General features: G+C 48.9%; 1 protein-coding gene across 2 annotated transcripts in view; it reads right to left on the minus strand.

Moving 5' to 3' along the window:
* Window positions 1-14,902, minus strand: part of SEMA3B (semaphorin 3B) — a 62,995-nt gene that overhangs the window by 20,990 nt on the left and 27,103 nt on the right. The window contains exons 2-9 of one of the 2 annotated variants that reach the window (XM_087709261.1): window positions 7,333-7,369; window positions 5,939-6,058; window positions 5,363-5,456; window positions 4,905-5,024; window positions 3,464-3,609; window positions 2,418-2,532; window positions 1,070-1,139; window positions 127-271 (exon numbers count right to left, since the gene is read on the minus strand). In XM_087709261.1, the coding sequence (XP_087565387.1) occupies window positions 127-271; window positions 1,070-1,139; window positions 2,418-2,532; window positions 3,464-3,609; window positions 4,905-5,024; window positions 5,363-5,456; window positions 5,939-6,049 (801 nt within the window). In that variant the 5' untranslated portion in view covers window positions 6,050-6,058; window positions 7,333-7,369. The remainder of the gene's footprint in view (window positions 1-126; window positions 272-1,069; window positions 1,140-2,417; window positions 2,533-3,463; window positions 3,610-4,904; window positions 5,025-5,362; window positions 5,457-5,938; window positions 6,059-7,332; window positions 7,370-14,902) is intronic. The other variant, XM_087709260.1, reaches the window with a different exon arrangement.

The raw sequence follows: 14,902 nt of genomic DNA on the forward strand, positions 1-14,902 counted from the left end.
TACAGATCCCTCTCCTTCCTGGGTATGGGTCACCCAATAATCACCCCAATCTCTAGAGTTTTCATGGGTGGAAACATTTCCCCCTCCCCCCCCACATTTCAAGATCTCAAAATCCAATGTACATACCGTTCCTGGGCGGGGATAAGGGACACGGCCTTGATAGGAAACCCACTGATAGTTAGGCCCCTCCTTGTGAGCAAAAGGACCAAGGAAAGCTCTACGGATATCATTCATGTGATACACGCAGACAGCAGAACCTTTGAAGACTGTGCTGTAATCAGAAGAAAAAGAAGCATTACAGGAGTAAAGAGATTAAACTGGGAAGAAATGTGTATCCCACGGCCATCTGTAATGTGGATTGTAGAGCCAGCCTGACTTCCACTCAAAAGGCACTGGGGAGCATATTTTCCTGTTTAAAAATATTGTCAAGAGGTGGGGGTGGGAGAAGAAATTTTAAAAAACAATGGAAGATTATAAAAATCATATTATTTGTTATGTTATGCTATGCTATGCTATGCTATGCTATGCTATGCTATGCTATGCTATGCTATGCTATGCTAAAGGTAAAGATTCCCCTCGCACATATGTGCTAGTCTTTCCCGACTCTAGGGGGCAGTGCTCATCTCCGTTTCAAAGCTGAAGAGCCAGCGCTGTCTGAAGACGTCTCCGTGGCATGTGGCCGGCATGACTAAATACCGAAGGCGCACGGAACGCTGTTACCTTCCCACCAAAGGTGGTTCCTTTTTTCTACTTGCATTTTTACATGCTTTCGGAGTGCTAGGTTGGCAGAAGCTGGGACAAGTAACAGGAGCTCAGTCCATTACGTGGCACTGGGGATTCAAACCACCGAACTGCCGACCTTTCTAATCAACAAGCTCAGCATCTTAGCCACTGAGCCACCGTGCCCCTTTAATGTTATGTTATGGTACGCTATGCTATGCCATGCCATGCCATGCCATGATAAATTGTCTTTGGTTGACAAATTGAGGGTCATTGTGAAAAAGCAAAGTAAATACAAGAAGCCTGAACTCTGCCTACTGCTGATGTAACAAAAATATTTTCTTTTTACCTGGAAGTGGTGAAAACAGCATACAACAATGGGTTACGCTTATCCCTGGTTGGCAACAAGAAGACATCACCTGAGTTAAACAAGAAGGGATCATTAGCCTGCAGCTTGGCACCTACAAATCACTTCTATCCAAAAGAGAGTATGACTTTCTTTCAACCCAGACATCAAAACATTCACCAAGGAAGGGTAAATCAAGCCCCCATCCCTGTTCATCTTGCTTCTAGAAGACCCTAAACCAGCTTTTATAGCAATAGCAATAGTTAGACTTATATGCTTTTGCTAGTCTAGGAACCACTGCATCTATTTGACAATAAATAAATAAAAATAAATCTCACAATCCCCAGCCATCACAGCCTAACTTCATGTTGCCCAGAGAAAATGGGATAATATAGTCCAACTACTTGAAGAACTGTAGAAAGCTGGACTAAATCCATTAAAAAAAGAAGTTGCCAATTCTGTAAGAAGACAAGCACACCAGATGGCAATATCTGAAAATTGAAATTATGTGGTCTCACTGTTATAATTCTGAGGATACGGAGAACGTTAAATTATATTAACATCCAGAAAAGCCAGATTGCAAATGGACATTTTTAAAGGGAAATATGTTGCTTTATTAAACTCTGGGAGAAAACCTTTCTGCTTTTCAAAATATAATTGTTAACTTGTAAAGAATATTTCTTTTCATTCTAAAGTGGTAATATGATTGGAACTATAATAATGCTGATGGTAATAAGTTAAAAAAAGTCAAATCATTTACTGGAAGTTTTCTTACCATTATCATTATTATAATTCCAATCACATTAGGACATCTGAACTAAAAAGAAAAAATGTACAATCATGCACATATTTCTATTCTATAGACTATATAGTCCAGTGTTTCTCAACCTTGGCAACTTGAAGATGTCTGGACTTCAACTCCCAGAATTCCCCAGCCAGCAATTCTGGGAGTTGAAGTCCAGACATCTTCAAGTTGCCAAGGTTGAGAAACACTGATATAGTCAGATGTGAGAGGAGAGATGATCACCACCAAGGAACAAGGACACAATCTGAATTCAGCTTTAACTTACTATTTTGACTGGGATAAGACCTACTCTAAGGTCAAGAATTCAAAAAAATAAAGAAACATAAAAATAAATTAAGAAACTTTCAAGAATCGCTCAGTTGCAGCAGAAAAGAGAAGGAAAAAATGATTTCAATGAGGGACTTATTGAGTCCTTATAAGAGTGTGAGATAGATGCATTATTCCTTCAGTCAGCTTCATTCCAAGCTCATTTCTGCTGCTTGATAGTTTGACAACCTTTCCCTCATTTAGAACCATTCCAACCCTGCACCACGGGTAGTCACTCACGAAGGTGGTCAAAATGGGTGTCACTCCCATCACTGCAGGGTACTGCACACACCAGCCGAGCCTTCAGGAATGTTGTCCATTTGTTCACCAGGCTTCTCTGCCCACCCATATCATTCTAAAGGGAGAAGAAGGGACTTATCAAAAAAGCTGGCTGGAAAGCAGAGAGAATGATGCACACAGAGGCCAGCTGATTCAGGGATCATCAAGGAACTCAAAGTTTTTAATGCAAATGGGCTCAGTTGGACATAGAATTTAATGCAGATCTAAAAATGGGGGTGAGAGGTTGTCCCGAAGGTGCCTTTATCCAAAAGGCAACTGGGCCTTATTTTTTTTTCTTACAGAATGGTTTACTTTTCATCCAAGAAACTTCTTCAGTTCTTCAGAAGCTTCTTGGAAGAGATGCGAAACGTTTTCTAAGAAACAAAAACCCAAGGAAGTCCAGTTGCCTTTTGGAAAAAAGACAATCACGACCTGGATGCAGTGGTGGGATTCAATTTTTTTTTACTACTGGTTCTGTGGCTTGGTGGGCATGGCAGGGGAAGGATACTGTAAAATCTCAATTCCCACCCAACTCCAGGGGAAGGTTACTGCAAAATCCCCATTTCCTCCTGATCAGCTGGGACTTGTGAGGCAGAGAATAGATGGGGTGGTGGTGGTGGTGGTAGTCAGAGGTGGTATTTACCGGTTCTCCGAACTACTCAAAATTTCCGCTACTGGTTCTCCAGAACTGGTCAGAACCTGCTGAATACCAACTCTGCCTGGATGATTGAGAATTTCCATGAACCCGGGTGAGAGGTTGGTTCTTACTGTTTTCAAAGCATTGCTGTGCTGGAATCCTTTTTGGATACTTCAACAGCCAGTTGTTGTTGTAGAATTCCTTGTTGCTATAGAATTCCTTGGAAATTCTTTACTCTAGGGCAGGCATCCTCACCCTTTCAATAAAGCCAGGGCCAACTCCTAGCCATCGATCTTCACCAGACTTTGTCTAACTCCTAGGCCTCCTGACCACCCTCATCTTGGAACTGGAGCCCATACAACAGTCTTACCCGGCAAATTTGCCCAATGCGTGCAAAACTCTGTTTGCCCAGGTCTTGGGATCCTTCCACTGCTGTTTCCCGGAAGAAAAAGAAGATCTTATCATCATCAGGGTTCTCACTCTCTGGGATCCAGAAGACGTCAATGAACTTGGGTTCTTGAGTCAAAGAAATAGAAGAGATTGTTAATTCAGGACAACGCAACACAGGCCATTCTTTTTGGACTTGCAAAGGGCTGCCTTAGAGAGGGGGTAGTAAAGCAAAATAAGAAACAGGCAATGTTGCAATTTTGCAGGAGATTCTGGTCTTCCTTCTCCTTAAGACGAAATCTTAGCAATGAGATATTTTCCTGTAACATCTATGACAGATCCTTTAATTAAGCATGACATGGGAAGATCACCTTTCCCAAAGATCAGAAGACATGATGTCTCCTTCAGGTTAAGCTCAACTTCTGCTAACGTTATGGATATGTCTATGTGGTTTTTATTGCAGGAATATGATAAATGGCTTATCACTACCAGTGGTTTTTTTTTTAGAGCCTGGGGATTCCGTAGCAGTCACCATCCATGTGTGAATCAGATCTGATTCTCCTTCACTTTCAAGGTCAACCAAAGTAAACTAGATCCTGAGACATGGGGAACTAAATCTGAAGGCATTTGTACACAAACTCCATTGTAAGGCCTTCCTGAAACAGGTAAGAGAATTTCATGGGACTGTAATTCTGGGGCTGTTCACAGGTGAGGTTAAAAAAAATAGAGTCAATATTGAGGCTATGGCAGTGTAGCTGAAGTTCCACCTGTTTATTATGTGCTGCACATTAAAAAAAAAGCAGGCTGCATTATGATTACGCTGTCACAGCCAACTTCTTGACTTTTTTGACCAGACCCTAAGGACATTCCCTGCTTGTTTTCATCATTAAATTAAGTTGTTCTCTGTTCTTGAAAAAAAATGAGAAGAAAGCCAACTAGTTGGTCCAGGACATTTAGAAGAGAGGAAAGTAACAGGTTTGCCTTCCCCAATAATTCTCGTTTGATATGTAGTGATTTATAATCCAAGTTTCCTAGCCAGCATAATCATCCAGATCGCTACTTCCCTAAACTTGAAAACAGCAATGTAGAACTGCTGATTAATGAATTAAAATAAACAAAACAGAAAACACACATCCTGCAGAGCATTCTAACTTGCTCTTTGCATTTACCCTTCTGAAATCTCAGGCTGTAATAGTGATCACTAGGTGGCAGCTTCCACTCATAAGTTACTAAACAACAAGTGAGCAACTTGACTTGCCACAGGACAGACAAGAGTTGCAATAATGAATTCTGGATTCCCTGATACTTTAAAGAGCATTATTTCTTTCACTCTCTTCCCCCGCCCCCGCCCCCATATTGTTCCATTTCCAGTACTGACTCACTTCCCACACTATAGGTCCCCTTCTCACAAACCCTCCACTGACCGTTGAGCCATCGGGAATCATGCTGCTCGGTGCGGACAGAAGGCCTCGATCCCAGGCTGCGGAAGATGGTGAAGTCTCGGCCCATCAGATCAGTAGCCACACCAGAGTAAAGCTCTTCGCCTGCACAGCACAGAAGGAGAGACGTTTCAAAAGCTTTCTGGCTTCCTAATCTCCATTGACACCTGAGAGAGTGTTCCAAATCTTCATTGTGTGGCCCCTGAGAAAGATCTCAAGACATCAGCTGGGGAGAGGGCACTGCTTTAAGGTGAATGAACTACCACCCCAGCAGCTGCGTCTTTGGCGTAGAGCGTCAGCTGATCTCATCTGTTCCCAGGGCAGATGGAGGGAGGAAAGATGAGGGTGTCAAAGGATTCCATGTGAGATCTTATATTGGTCTTGTTATCTTGTCTCACCTGTATTTGGGTGGTAGGTCATTGTTTGGGGGCCTTTCCCTTTACCTGCAAAAACTGAGGCTGCGGTGTGATTTGGGTCATAGGGACTTTTTCCTTTGCCATCCTCCAGGCTCTTGAAGTCCAGCTTAAAGGCAGAGTCCTAGAGAAAGGAGCCAACATGTTCATCAAGAGAAGCTTGGTGTTCCAGTGATTCTCTTGCTTAGGCTTTAGTCTCTGTAACTTTGGCGCAGTGGTTAAAGTGCAGTACTGCAGGCTACTTCTGCTGATCCCCGGCTGCCAGAAGTTTGGCAGATCGAATCTCACCAGGCTCAAGGTTGACTCAACCATCCATCCTTCTGAGATGGATAAAATGAGGACCCAGATTCCTGGAGAAAATATGCTGACTCTGTAAACTGCTTAGAGAGGGCTGTAAAGCACTGTGAAGCAGTATATAAGTCTAAGTGCTATTGAAGTTACTATGATAGCATGGCAAAAAGTGTGAGAATGACAAAAATAACTGCTCACTGGCAAATATTAATAGTTTGTTTCCTGGCTCTGTGGATAATCAAAGCTCAGCTATTGCTCTTGCTGTTTTAACCCCCAGACGCAAGTACACTTTATGAACCTTGGTGTATCACTCACCTCTACACGTTGCCCAACTTCTACAAAGCCACAGATGGGATGAAAAGCCCCAGTGCCACAGGCATACAGGTGCGTGCGGTTGTAGAGATGCAGGATCTTAACAAAATTCATACACTCAGCCTGAAAAGCAAGAGTAGAGCCCGTAACTGAGCAAGCCTAATAAATGATTCCAACTAGAGGGGGGGAAAAACTGCTGAAAGAGAAGGAAGGAGAACAGCTGGAAGGCAGTGATCAAGTAACAGGAAAACTTGCAAAAAGCAGAGAGCGCTTTTCCAATCAAATACTTCTTTCGGATGCCAAAAAGAGCAGCTTGCAGAGCTGACAAAACTGGGAACGGAGAAAAAAAAAGAGGCCAGAGGAAGACGTGAAACACATTTTGCTGGCATTTGCTGTCTCGGTGCATTCTTTACTTATGGATACCCTCCCCTGACATTGCTGGAATGCCAGCACGTGTGGGAGCCTTCCTTCACTTTCCTTTACATCAAATGTGATGGAATAGTGGTGCTGTGAAGCCCACGGCTCATTGGGGTGACAGCATATCTTGCTGCCTGTTTTGCCCAACAGGGGGCACTGTAGAGAGAGCAGCGGCAGTTCTGCAGCATAAACTTCATGCAACGCTCAGAAAATCAAAGAGATTTGGAGATTGACAGGAGGAGATTCCGTGCCTGTCACCACCAGACACAGAGAACCCTGCTCAACTGCCACAAGGTCTACTTCCCCCCCACTCCCCAGGCTCTGTCAGGAGGTAAACATCTGTCTGACTTAGTGTTAAATAGGATTTACTCATTAAAAACTGTCAGATTATTTAAATGTCTGGAATAACTCAGGCAGAAGGGCAACCTTTCCTTCCCAAGAAATGGGCCATAAATAGAGGGGGCGGGGGATGATAAGCGTACTGTGGGGGAAAGAAGAAGATAACCAGGGCCTCATTCAGCACCACCAGGCACTCAAGAACCTGTCTTCCAGCAATGTTTCACAACCTTGAGAACTTTTAAGATGTGTGGACTTCAATTCCCAGGATTCCCCAGCTGGCCTACTGGCTGGAGAATTCTGGGAGTTGCAGTCCACACATCTTAAAGTTGCCAAGGTTGAGAAAGGCTGTCTTACAGAATCGTCTCCCAGTAGTTCTTGAGAGGTAACAGAGAACAAGCCACAAAGGCTGAAGGGAGCTGAATGGAACAGGCCAAAAGGAGCCACTTCACATGCAGCCATTAGTCGGTTGCAAAGCAAACAAGTGCACTGGCAAGGACTTGCAAAGCAGAGATGAAGGGAAGAGGGGGGGCGAGGGGGGTGGGAGGAGGAAAGAAGAGTCCCCATAATGTCAACACAAGACTCGGGGGGGGGGGAGGGGATCAAAGCACGGGGGGAGGGCAGAGTTCATGCTAAAGCCCTACCACTGGCTCAGTAGTTCATCTTTTGAAACAGACAAACCTTAAAACCAGAAAAAATGTATCAAGAGACGGCATACAAACAGGAGATTTTTATGACTGTGTTTCATTTTCTTTGGCTTCTTGTGTTTCCCTTCTAATTTCATTCCCACGTAATCGCCTCCCGAAACCCATCAATAATCTGAATAAAAAAAATGTCCCTTCACCCCTTTTGCATCTTGGAGCGGAGGGAAAGGACGCGACAAGCGGGTATGCAACAGCAACCTTTATTGAGAACAGAGTGACTACGATTCAACGTGGCGTGGTTCGCGCCAAACATTTATACCTCCGGGTTTGAACGAGGAGCCAATGGGGCGTTGAGTAGCTCGACCAATCAGGGCGAGGATTGAACCGGCTCCGCCCGGGAACCAATCAGAAGGGAGTCCTTTATTCCCGCGCTTGTATTTCCCGCGCTAGTATTCAACACCCCTCCCCCCCTAGTCAAAGAGTTCCCTTAGGAAGGGCAAACATAGTCTTGTAAGTAGGTGGGACGGTGACGTTCTCGTCCCGACCTTCGTGGCTCCCCGGCGGTTGTCGTCGGGGGGGGAACCGCCGGCGGAGGTGTGTCCGTGGCGGGGCGGTGAATCTGCGACGCGGCCCCGTGAGATGGCGCTGGCCCCGGGCCCCGTGCCCGATGTCCATTTGTCCGGGGTGGCGTCTCCGTGGCAACAGGAGTGTCCAACAGTGGCCCCGTGCAGTCTGGTTGGGGTGTAGGCTCAGAGTCTCGATAAGGGCTTCGAGGAAGGGAGTAGCCGGGTGAGGCGCGTTTGTCCGAAAGGTTCGCATCGGCTTGTCCCCCGTTCCCCGGGTGGAGGCGGTCCGTTGGGAGGAAGGTCATCGAGGGTGGCTCATGCTGAGAGCGGGTGTCTGAGAGGCTCGGGCCGTCTGTTTCCGCGGGGAGGCGTCGCCTTAACTGGTCCACGTGGCGCCTCCATTGTGTTCCGTCGGCCAGGCCGACCCTGAAGGAACAGGGGCCCATCAGAGCTGTGATGGTTGCGGGAACCCACCGTGGATCCCCAGAAAAGGAGCGGGCCCATACAGGATCCCCTAACTTAAACGCGTGGGAAGGGAGGGCCCCCAGGTTGCTCGGCAGATCCCCTGCGTAAAGTGGATGGAGCCTGTCTAGGGGGGTTCGCAATCTCCTACCCATCAAGAGCTCCGCGGGGCTTTTATTAGTCGTTGGGCAGGGTATGGAGTGCTGGCTCAAGAGGTAAGCCGCCACTCTTTCTTGCCAGTCGCCCTGGTCCATGCGGCCCAAAGCTTCTTTGGCTGAGCGAACTGCGCGCTCCGCCCGGCCGTTACTAGCTGGGTGATAAGGGGCTGTGGCTGCGTGTCTGATTCCTTGTTCGGCCAGGAATTCTTGGAACGTGGTGGAGGTAAACTGGGGCCCATTATCTGAGACTATCACGTCCGGTAACCCATGGGTGGCGAACATCTTACGAAGGGCCCTCACTGTACTCTCTGCTGTGGTGGAGGTCATGATTACCAGCTCCACCCACTTGGAGTAAGCATCGACTACTATCATGAAGTTTCGGCCGTGGAAGGGGCCGGCAAAGTCAATGTGTAAACGGGACCATGGGCCTCTAGGGATTTCCCACTCACGAGGGGCGGCTGTGGGGGGATTCGGCCTAGAGTTTTGGCAGATCCTGCATCGGCCTACGTAGTCTGCAATTTCCGAATCTAGCAAGGGCCACCACACATAGCTACGGGCTAAGGCTTTCATTCGCGCTATGCCTGGGTGGTTTTTGTGGAGTGCGGGCAGGATTCGTGCCCGCAGGGCTGTGGGGATCACTACCCTATCCCCCCAGACAAGACAACCCCCGTGAAGGGCGAGTTCGGCTTGTCGTGCCTTAAATGGTCGGAATCCTTCCGCTACCTTTTCCGCGGGCCAACCCCTCAAAACCCATGAAGCTACTTGGGATAGGACGGGGTCAGCCTTTGTGCAAGCTGCGACGTCCGCGGCAGAGACGGGGAGGTCGGATTCGGCGATGGACAAAATAGAGAGAGCGGGCACGTGGGCTGTGTCCGTCTCTGGCAAAGGGCAACGGCTCAGGGCGTCTGCGTGCCCTAGCTGCTTACCCGGACGGTATAACAGCGTATACGAATACGCCGTTAGGAACTCCGTCCAGCGTGTCATGCGGGGAGACAGAATGGGGGGGGGGGGGTTGGCTTGTCGCCTGCCAGTAGCCCCAGGAGCGGCTTGTGATCCGTGACAAGGGTGAAATTCCTACCATAGAGGTAGTCATGGAATCGCTTAATGCCGGACACTGCAGCCAGGGCTTCTTTATCGATTTGGCTGTAGTTCCGCTCCGTGGAGGAGAGTGTCCGGGAATAGAAAGCTATGGGGGCCTCTGAGCCGTTCGGGAGGGCATGGCTCAGGACCGCCCCTATGCCATAGGGAGAGGCGTCGCAAGTCAGGACTAGGGGCATCCTATCGCTATATTGAATTAGGACTGCCGACGAGGTCAAAATGTCTTTTATAGCCGCGAACGCGTGCGCTTCACGGCTACCCCATTGCCAGGCCGCTGACCGGTCAAGCAGTCGGTGTAGCGGCTCAGCTAGCGACGCCTTGTGGGGAATAAAAGGGGCGTAGAAGTTTAAAAGCCCCAGGAACGCCTGCAATTCCGCCCTAGAGGTGGGTGCAGGTGCGTTTTTGATGGCGGCAACTTTGGAAGGAGTGGGGTGGATGCCTTGGGCATCGATGAGGAACCCCAAGAATTCTACTTTGGGAACAGCAATTTCGCATTTGCTGCACTTTAGTTTCAGTCCTGCCTCCCTAAAACGTGTGAAAACCTCCCGCAGTATTTTCAGGAGTTCCGAGTGGCTGGGGGCTGCGACCAGGACGTCGTCGAAGTAGGGGACGACGCCTGGGAGCCCGTGGAGCAACCGCTCCATGAGGCTCTGAAAAATCCCTGGGGCAACCGAAACGCCAAATTGGAGGCGGCGGCAACGGAAGGCCCCACGGTGGGTGACGATGGTCTGGGCTGTAGCCGCATCGTCGTCTACGGGAAGCTGCTGGTAGGCCTGTGCCATATCTAGCTTGGCGAAAATGCGGCCTTGCCCTAAGGAGTGGAGTAGGTGTTGCACTACGGGAACCGGATATGGATTTGCCTGCAGGGCCAAATTGATGGTCGACTTATAGTCGGCACATATTCTCACCGATCCGTCGGGTTTGACCGGGAGGACTATGGGGGTTTCCCAACGGGCGTGATCTACGGGCTCGATTACCCCCTGCTCTATAAGCTTATCAAGTTCGGCGTCTACCTTTGCTCTCAATGCGAAGGGGACCCTGCGTGCCTTCAGCCTAATGGGAGTGACCTGGGGATCGAGGCAGAGGGAAATGGGGGTGCCTTTATAACAGCCCAATTTCCCATCGAACACATCTGCGAACTCATCTAGAACGCTATCTACGGTGAGGGGGACTACCCTGTGCACCCCCTCTATGGTGAGGCCCAAGGCGGGAAACCAATCCAACCCAAGGAGAGCGGGCAGATCGTTCCTGACGATTAGAACTGGGAGTTTCCCCTTAAAGTCTCCGTATTCTACCTGGATGTGGAATATTCCTGCCGTGGGAATCCCATTTCCCTGGTAGTCTAGGAGGGAGACCCCGACGGGGCGCAAATGGCTCTGGGGAACCCCGGGACAAAGGCGGGAAAACAGGGCCCAAGATAGGAGAGAACGGGAAGACCCGGAGTCCACCTCCATTCGACAAAGCTGACCTTCGAGTCGGACGGCGGTGCTGATTTTGCGATCGCCAGCGGGAACGTGGGAAGCCTGGTAGACCACGCAGTCGGCGCTGGAGGGCTGGTAGGTTGAGTGGCAGTCCTCAGCTCGCCTCGCAGGACGTGGCTGTTGGCGGCGTTGCGGTGCCTGGCGCTGGTCGCTGGGCTGCATGAACGAAGGGGCTGGCACGAGAGCCCGGCAGACCCTGGCGAGGTGTCCTTCTCCTCGGCAGCGGCGGCAGACGGCGGAACGGAACGGGCAGGATGCGCGGCTGTGGCGGCCGCCGCATCCGCGGCAAGGTGCGTTTGAGACCGGCTGAGCGGGCGTCGGTGGTTGCTGGTGTGGCCTCCGCTTCGGCTGCGTCCTCATTTGTCCGACGGTTTCCTCCTCCTCGTCTTCAGCAGGAGAGAGGTCGTCGACGAGGTTCGTCTGGGTGGAAGGCCCCGCGGCGGTTTGCGCGGGGGTTTTCAGCTGGAGGCGTTCGATGTCGGCCGTGGATTGTTCGGAGAGCTCCGCTGCTCGCGCGGTCTCCACGGCTTGCACCAAGGTGATTTTGTGGTTCCGGAGCATGCGGCTGCGCAAATGCACGTCGCGGACCCCGCATACAAACTGCTCCACGAGGTTCTCCTCCAGGTCTGCAAAATCGCACTGGGCGGCCACTGCGCGCAAAACCTCTAGAAACTGGCTGATGGATTCGTTGGGCTTCTGCACTCGGCGGCGGAAGGTGAAGCGGCGTGCGATCAGAGAGGGTGAGGGAGCGTAGTGGTTCCTCAGCCTGGACATCAGCTCGTCCCACCCAAGTTTGTAGGCTGGCCTCGGGGCGGCCAGGGCTCTCGCAGAGGCGAACATGGAAGGCTCACAGCAGGACAAGAAGAAGCTGCATTTCTCCTCGTCGGTCTGTGCCTGGTTCTTCGATGCGATTAAGTAGCACTCGAAACGCTCCATGAAGCCGTCCCATGATTCTCCGGCGGATCTGAATGGCGCGAAAGGAGGAAGCGCTGATGCCATCGTGGTGTGGAGCCAGAGAGGGGGAGGAAGAGGGCGGAGAAAATTTTGCGTTCGCTGCCGGAGTTCTCAGTCTGAGGATAGCGTTCGTGCTGGTTCAGACGCGGTGGCAGCTGGCTTGTTCTTCTCCGTGGTCGCGGGAATCGGAATCCCACCTTCGTCGCCAGTTTTGCATCTTGGAGCGGAGGGAAAGGACGCGACAAGCGGGTATGCAACAGCAACCTTTATTGAGAACAGAGTGACTACGATTCAACGTGGCGTGGTTCGCGCCAAACATTTATACCTCCGGGTTTGAACGAGGAGCCAATGGGGCGTCGAGTAGCTCGACCAATCAGGGCGAGGATTGAACCGGCTCCGCCCGGGAACCAATCAGAAGGGAGTCCTTTATTCCCGCGCTTGTAGTTCCCGCGCTAGTATTCAACAACCCCCACCCCCATGTCTGCTTTACAACATTGTAAGGAATACCTGTCATAAAAGGAATACTCTGAAACTATTAGCAAGGCATCCCTAGTAAAAGGCACCTGCACTGAGTTATAGAAAGGAAGTCTCACAACAAAAAGATCCAGGAGCATTGCAATGATCATTGTTAGAAGTGGAGAAACTAATTGGAACTGGGGGAACTAACATATCTGTATCTGTATCCAGGGATGACTATGGGTTCAGTGCCCGAAAAATTTTGTGCACGCATGCTCCCTTTGCTTACGCGCATACCAGACATGTGGTCCGTGTGCATGCCCATTTGCACCTAAAAAGGTCTGTGCATGCACACAACATTAAAAAAAAGGGGGGGATTACATTTTTTCAATGAAGATTGTTCTACAAGTGTGCAGAACAGAAAATCAAGATGGTGCCGCCGAGGATAGAACTGGTTTGGGTGCATGTCCAGCCGAGTTACTACCTACTCGGCTGAACCGGTCTGAACCGGTAGGAACCCACCTCTGTCTGTATCTGTATCTAATCTCTCCCTCCCTCCCTCCCCTCCGTGTGTGTGTGTGTGTCTGTGTCTGTGTGTGTGTCTGTGTGCATGTGTCCATGTGTGTGTGTGTTTGAATCAGCATTGCCTCTTGCCTGGACAACTTCCTGTGGTATTTTGGCAATATTTTTGGAAGTGGTTTATCATGGCTTGTTTTCTAGGGCTGGGAGAGAATGACTGGCCCAAGGACACGCTAGTTGATGCCTAAAGCAGACCTAGAACTCATGGATTCTTGGTTTCTAGCCTGGTTCCTTAACCACTATACCAAACTGCTTTGTATCTACATCTACAGTTCCACAATTTTTAAAAAAAGGACAAGAAGAAAGAGAAGGAGAAGGTGTAACCTCTAGAAAAGGGAAAATAATGTTTCTTGTGAAAGCATTGTCATTTTTCATGAAATGATTTGACTGCAGCTGCATGATGAATTATAGGACCTAAAAGCTTCAAGATCAAGATTGTGGATGAATTGGGACCACTCAGTTCCTCATGCCATCTTCTTCCCTTCTGTAGAACCCTAATAACCCATAATTGTAATCTCAATCCAAAGTCCCTTTGGGCCATTTTGTATTTATGTTTTTCAGCAGGCAAGATGTCTCCTTCTGGAAAAATCCTGGATCTTCTTTCTGAACCTTCTGTCTGAGGTTAAAGTCACTGACACTTGTGAGCCAGCAGCCAAGGGAAACCAACATCCAAGAACAATGACTATGCTCAATGGACAGAAAACGGTTGCCCTCCCATGCCTAGCTGCTGGTAATAGGAGAGGGAAATGAGTCAGATGCCATGGTGACAGATCATTGCATTAGGCACGGGCCAGATGTTCCGGTCTTGCTGTCTCATCAGCTCTCTCAAAGCCTGGACATGCGCCAGTGAATTTCTGAGGAATTTTTCTCCTGGCCATATTACACTACTAATACATCACTCATATGACAATGTGGCAAATGGCCCTCAAGGCAAACAGCAGGTAGAGCAGGGCTGGGAAGTATATTTCCTTTATGCGATGCAAAATGATTTGGGTCAGTTTGCAAGTTAAATCCGGGTTGTGGATCAGTCTGCATGCCCTGCATGTAAACAGCCAGGTGCAGCTCTCTTAAGAGTTGGTCTTAGCCATTTGTTGAGTAAATTGGACCAATGTTCTGACAGACGCTGACCATAATTGGGTGTACCAACTCCCACAGAAAAACCACATAGCGTTAACTAACCAGCAGCCATAAGAATGATTTAATCAAGAGCAAGAGCATGGCTGTTCTGGATCACATTATCCCTTCCACTGCAAAATACATCTCAGTATGTCAGGACTGGTACTTCTCACCTTAACACTTCTTCTTTTAGTCTCCTTGAATGCTTCTGGACCTTGAATCTAGTTGTTTCAATACAATTAATTTCCTCTTTTACTTGATATTGATGTTCATACTGAGAGCCATAGTCAGACCTTATAGCTAATACCTTGGTAATACTTCATCTAGTCTGTGACGTTAGCACCGAATTCAAGCAAACTTCAATCATAAAGAAAGCTAAGCTTTAAACAGGCCAGATCTTTTCTCCACCTCTTTCAAGATCATTTCAAAACTGTGAATAAATCTGTACACAGGGAACAGTGCTCATGTTCCTTAGTTCATCATACTGGGGATTGGGAGTTTTGCTCCGTTGAGTGATAAAAGTCCTCTTGAGAGACCGCCTTCTGCCAATTACCTCCCTGCGACCAATTAGATCTCACAGATTGGGCCTCCTCCGAATCCCATCTGCCAGCCAGTGCCGGCTGGCAACTACAAGGAGGAGAGCCTTTTCAGTAGTAGCTCCGACCCTTTGGAACGAGCTCCCCGTGGAGATTCGTACTCT

The sequence above is a fragment of the Thamnophis sirtalis genome, unplaced genomic scaffold (assembly GCF_051295495.1).
Source record: "Thamnophis sirtalis isolate CommonGarterSnake01/CBP01778 unplaced genomic scaffold, rThaSir2_p1.2 scaffold_3, whole genome shotgun sequence".
NCBI classification, from domain to species: Eukaryota; Metazoa; Chordata; class Lepidosauria; order Squamata; family Natricidae; genus Thamnophis; species Thamnophis sirtalis.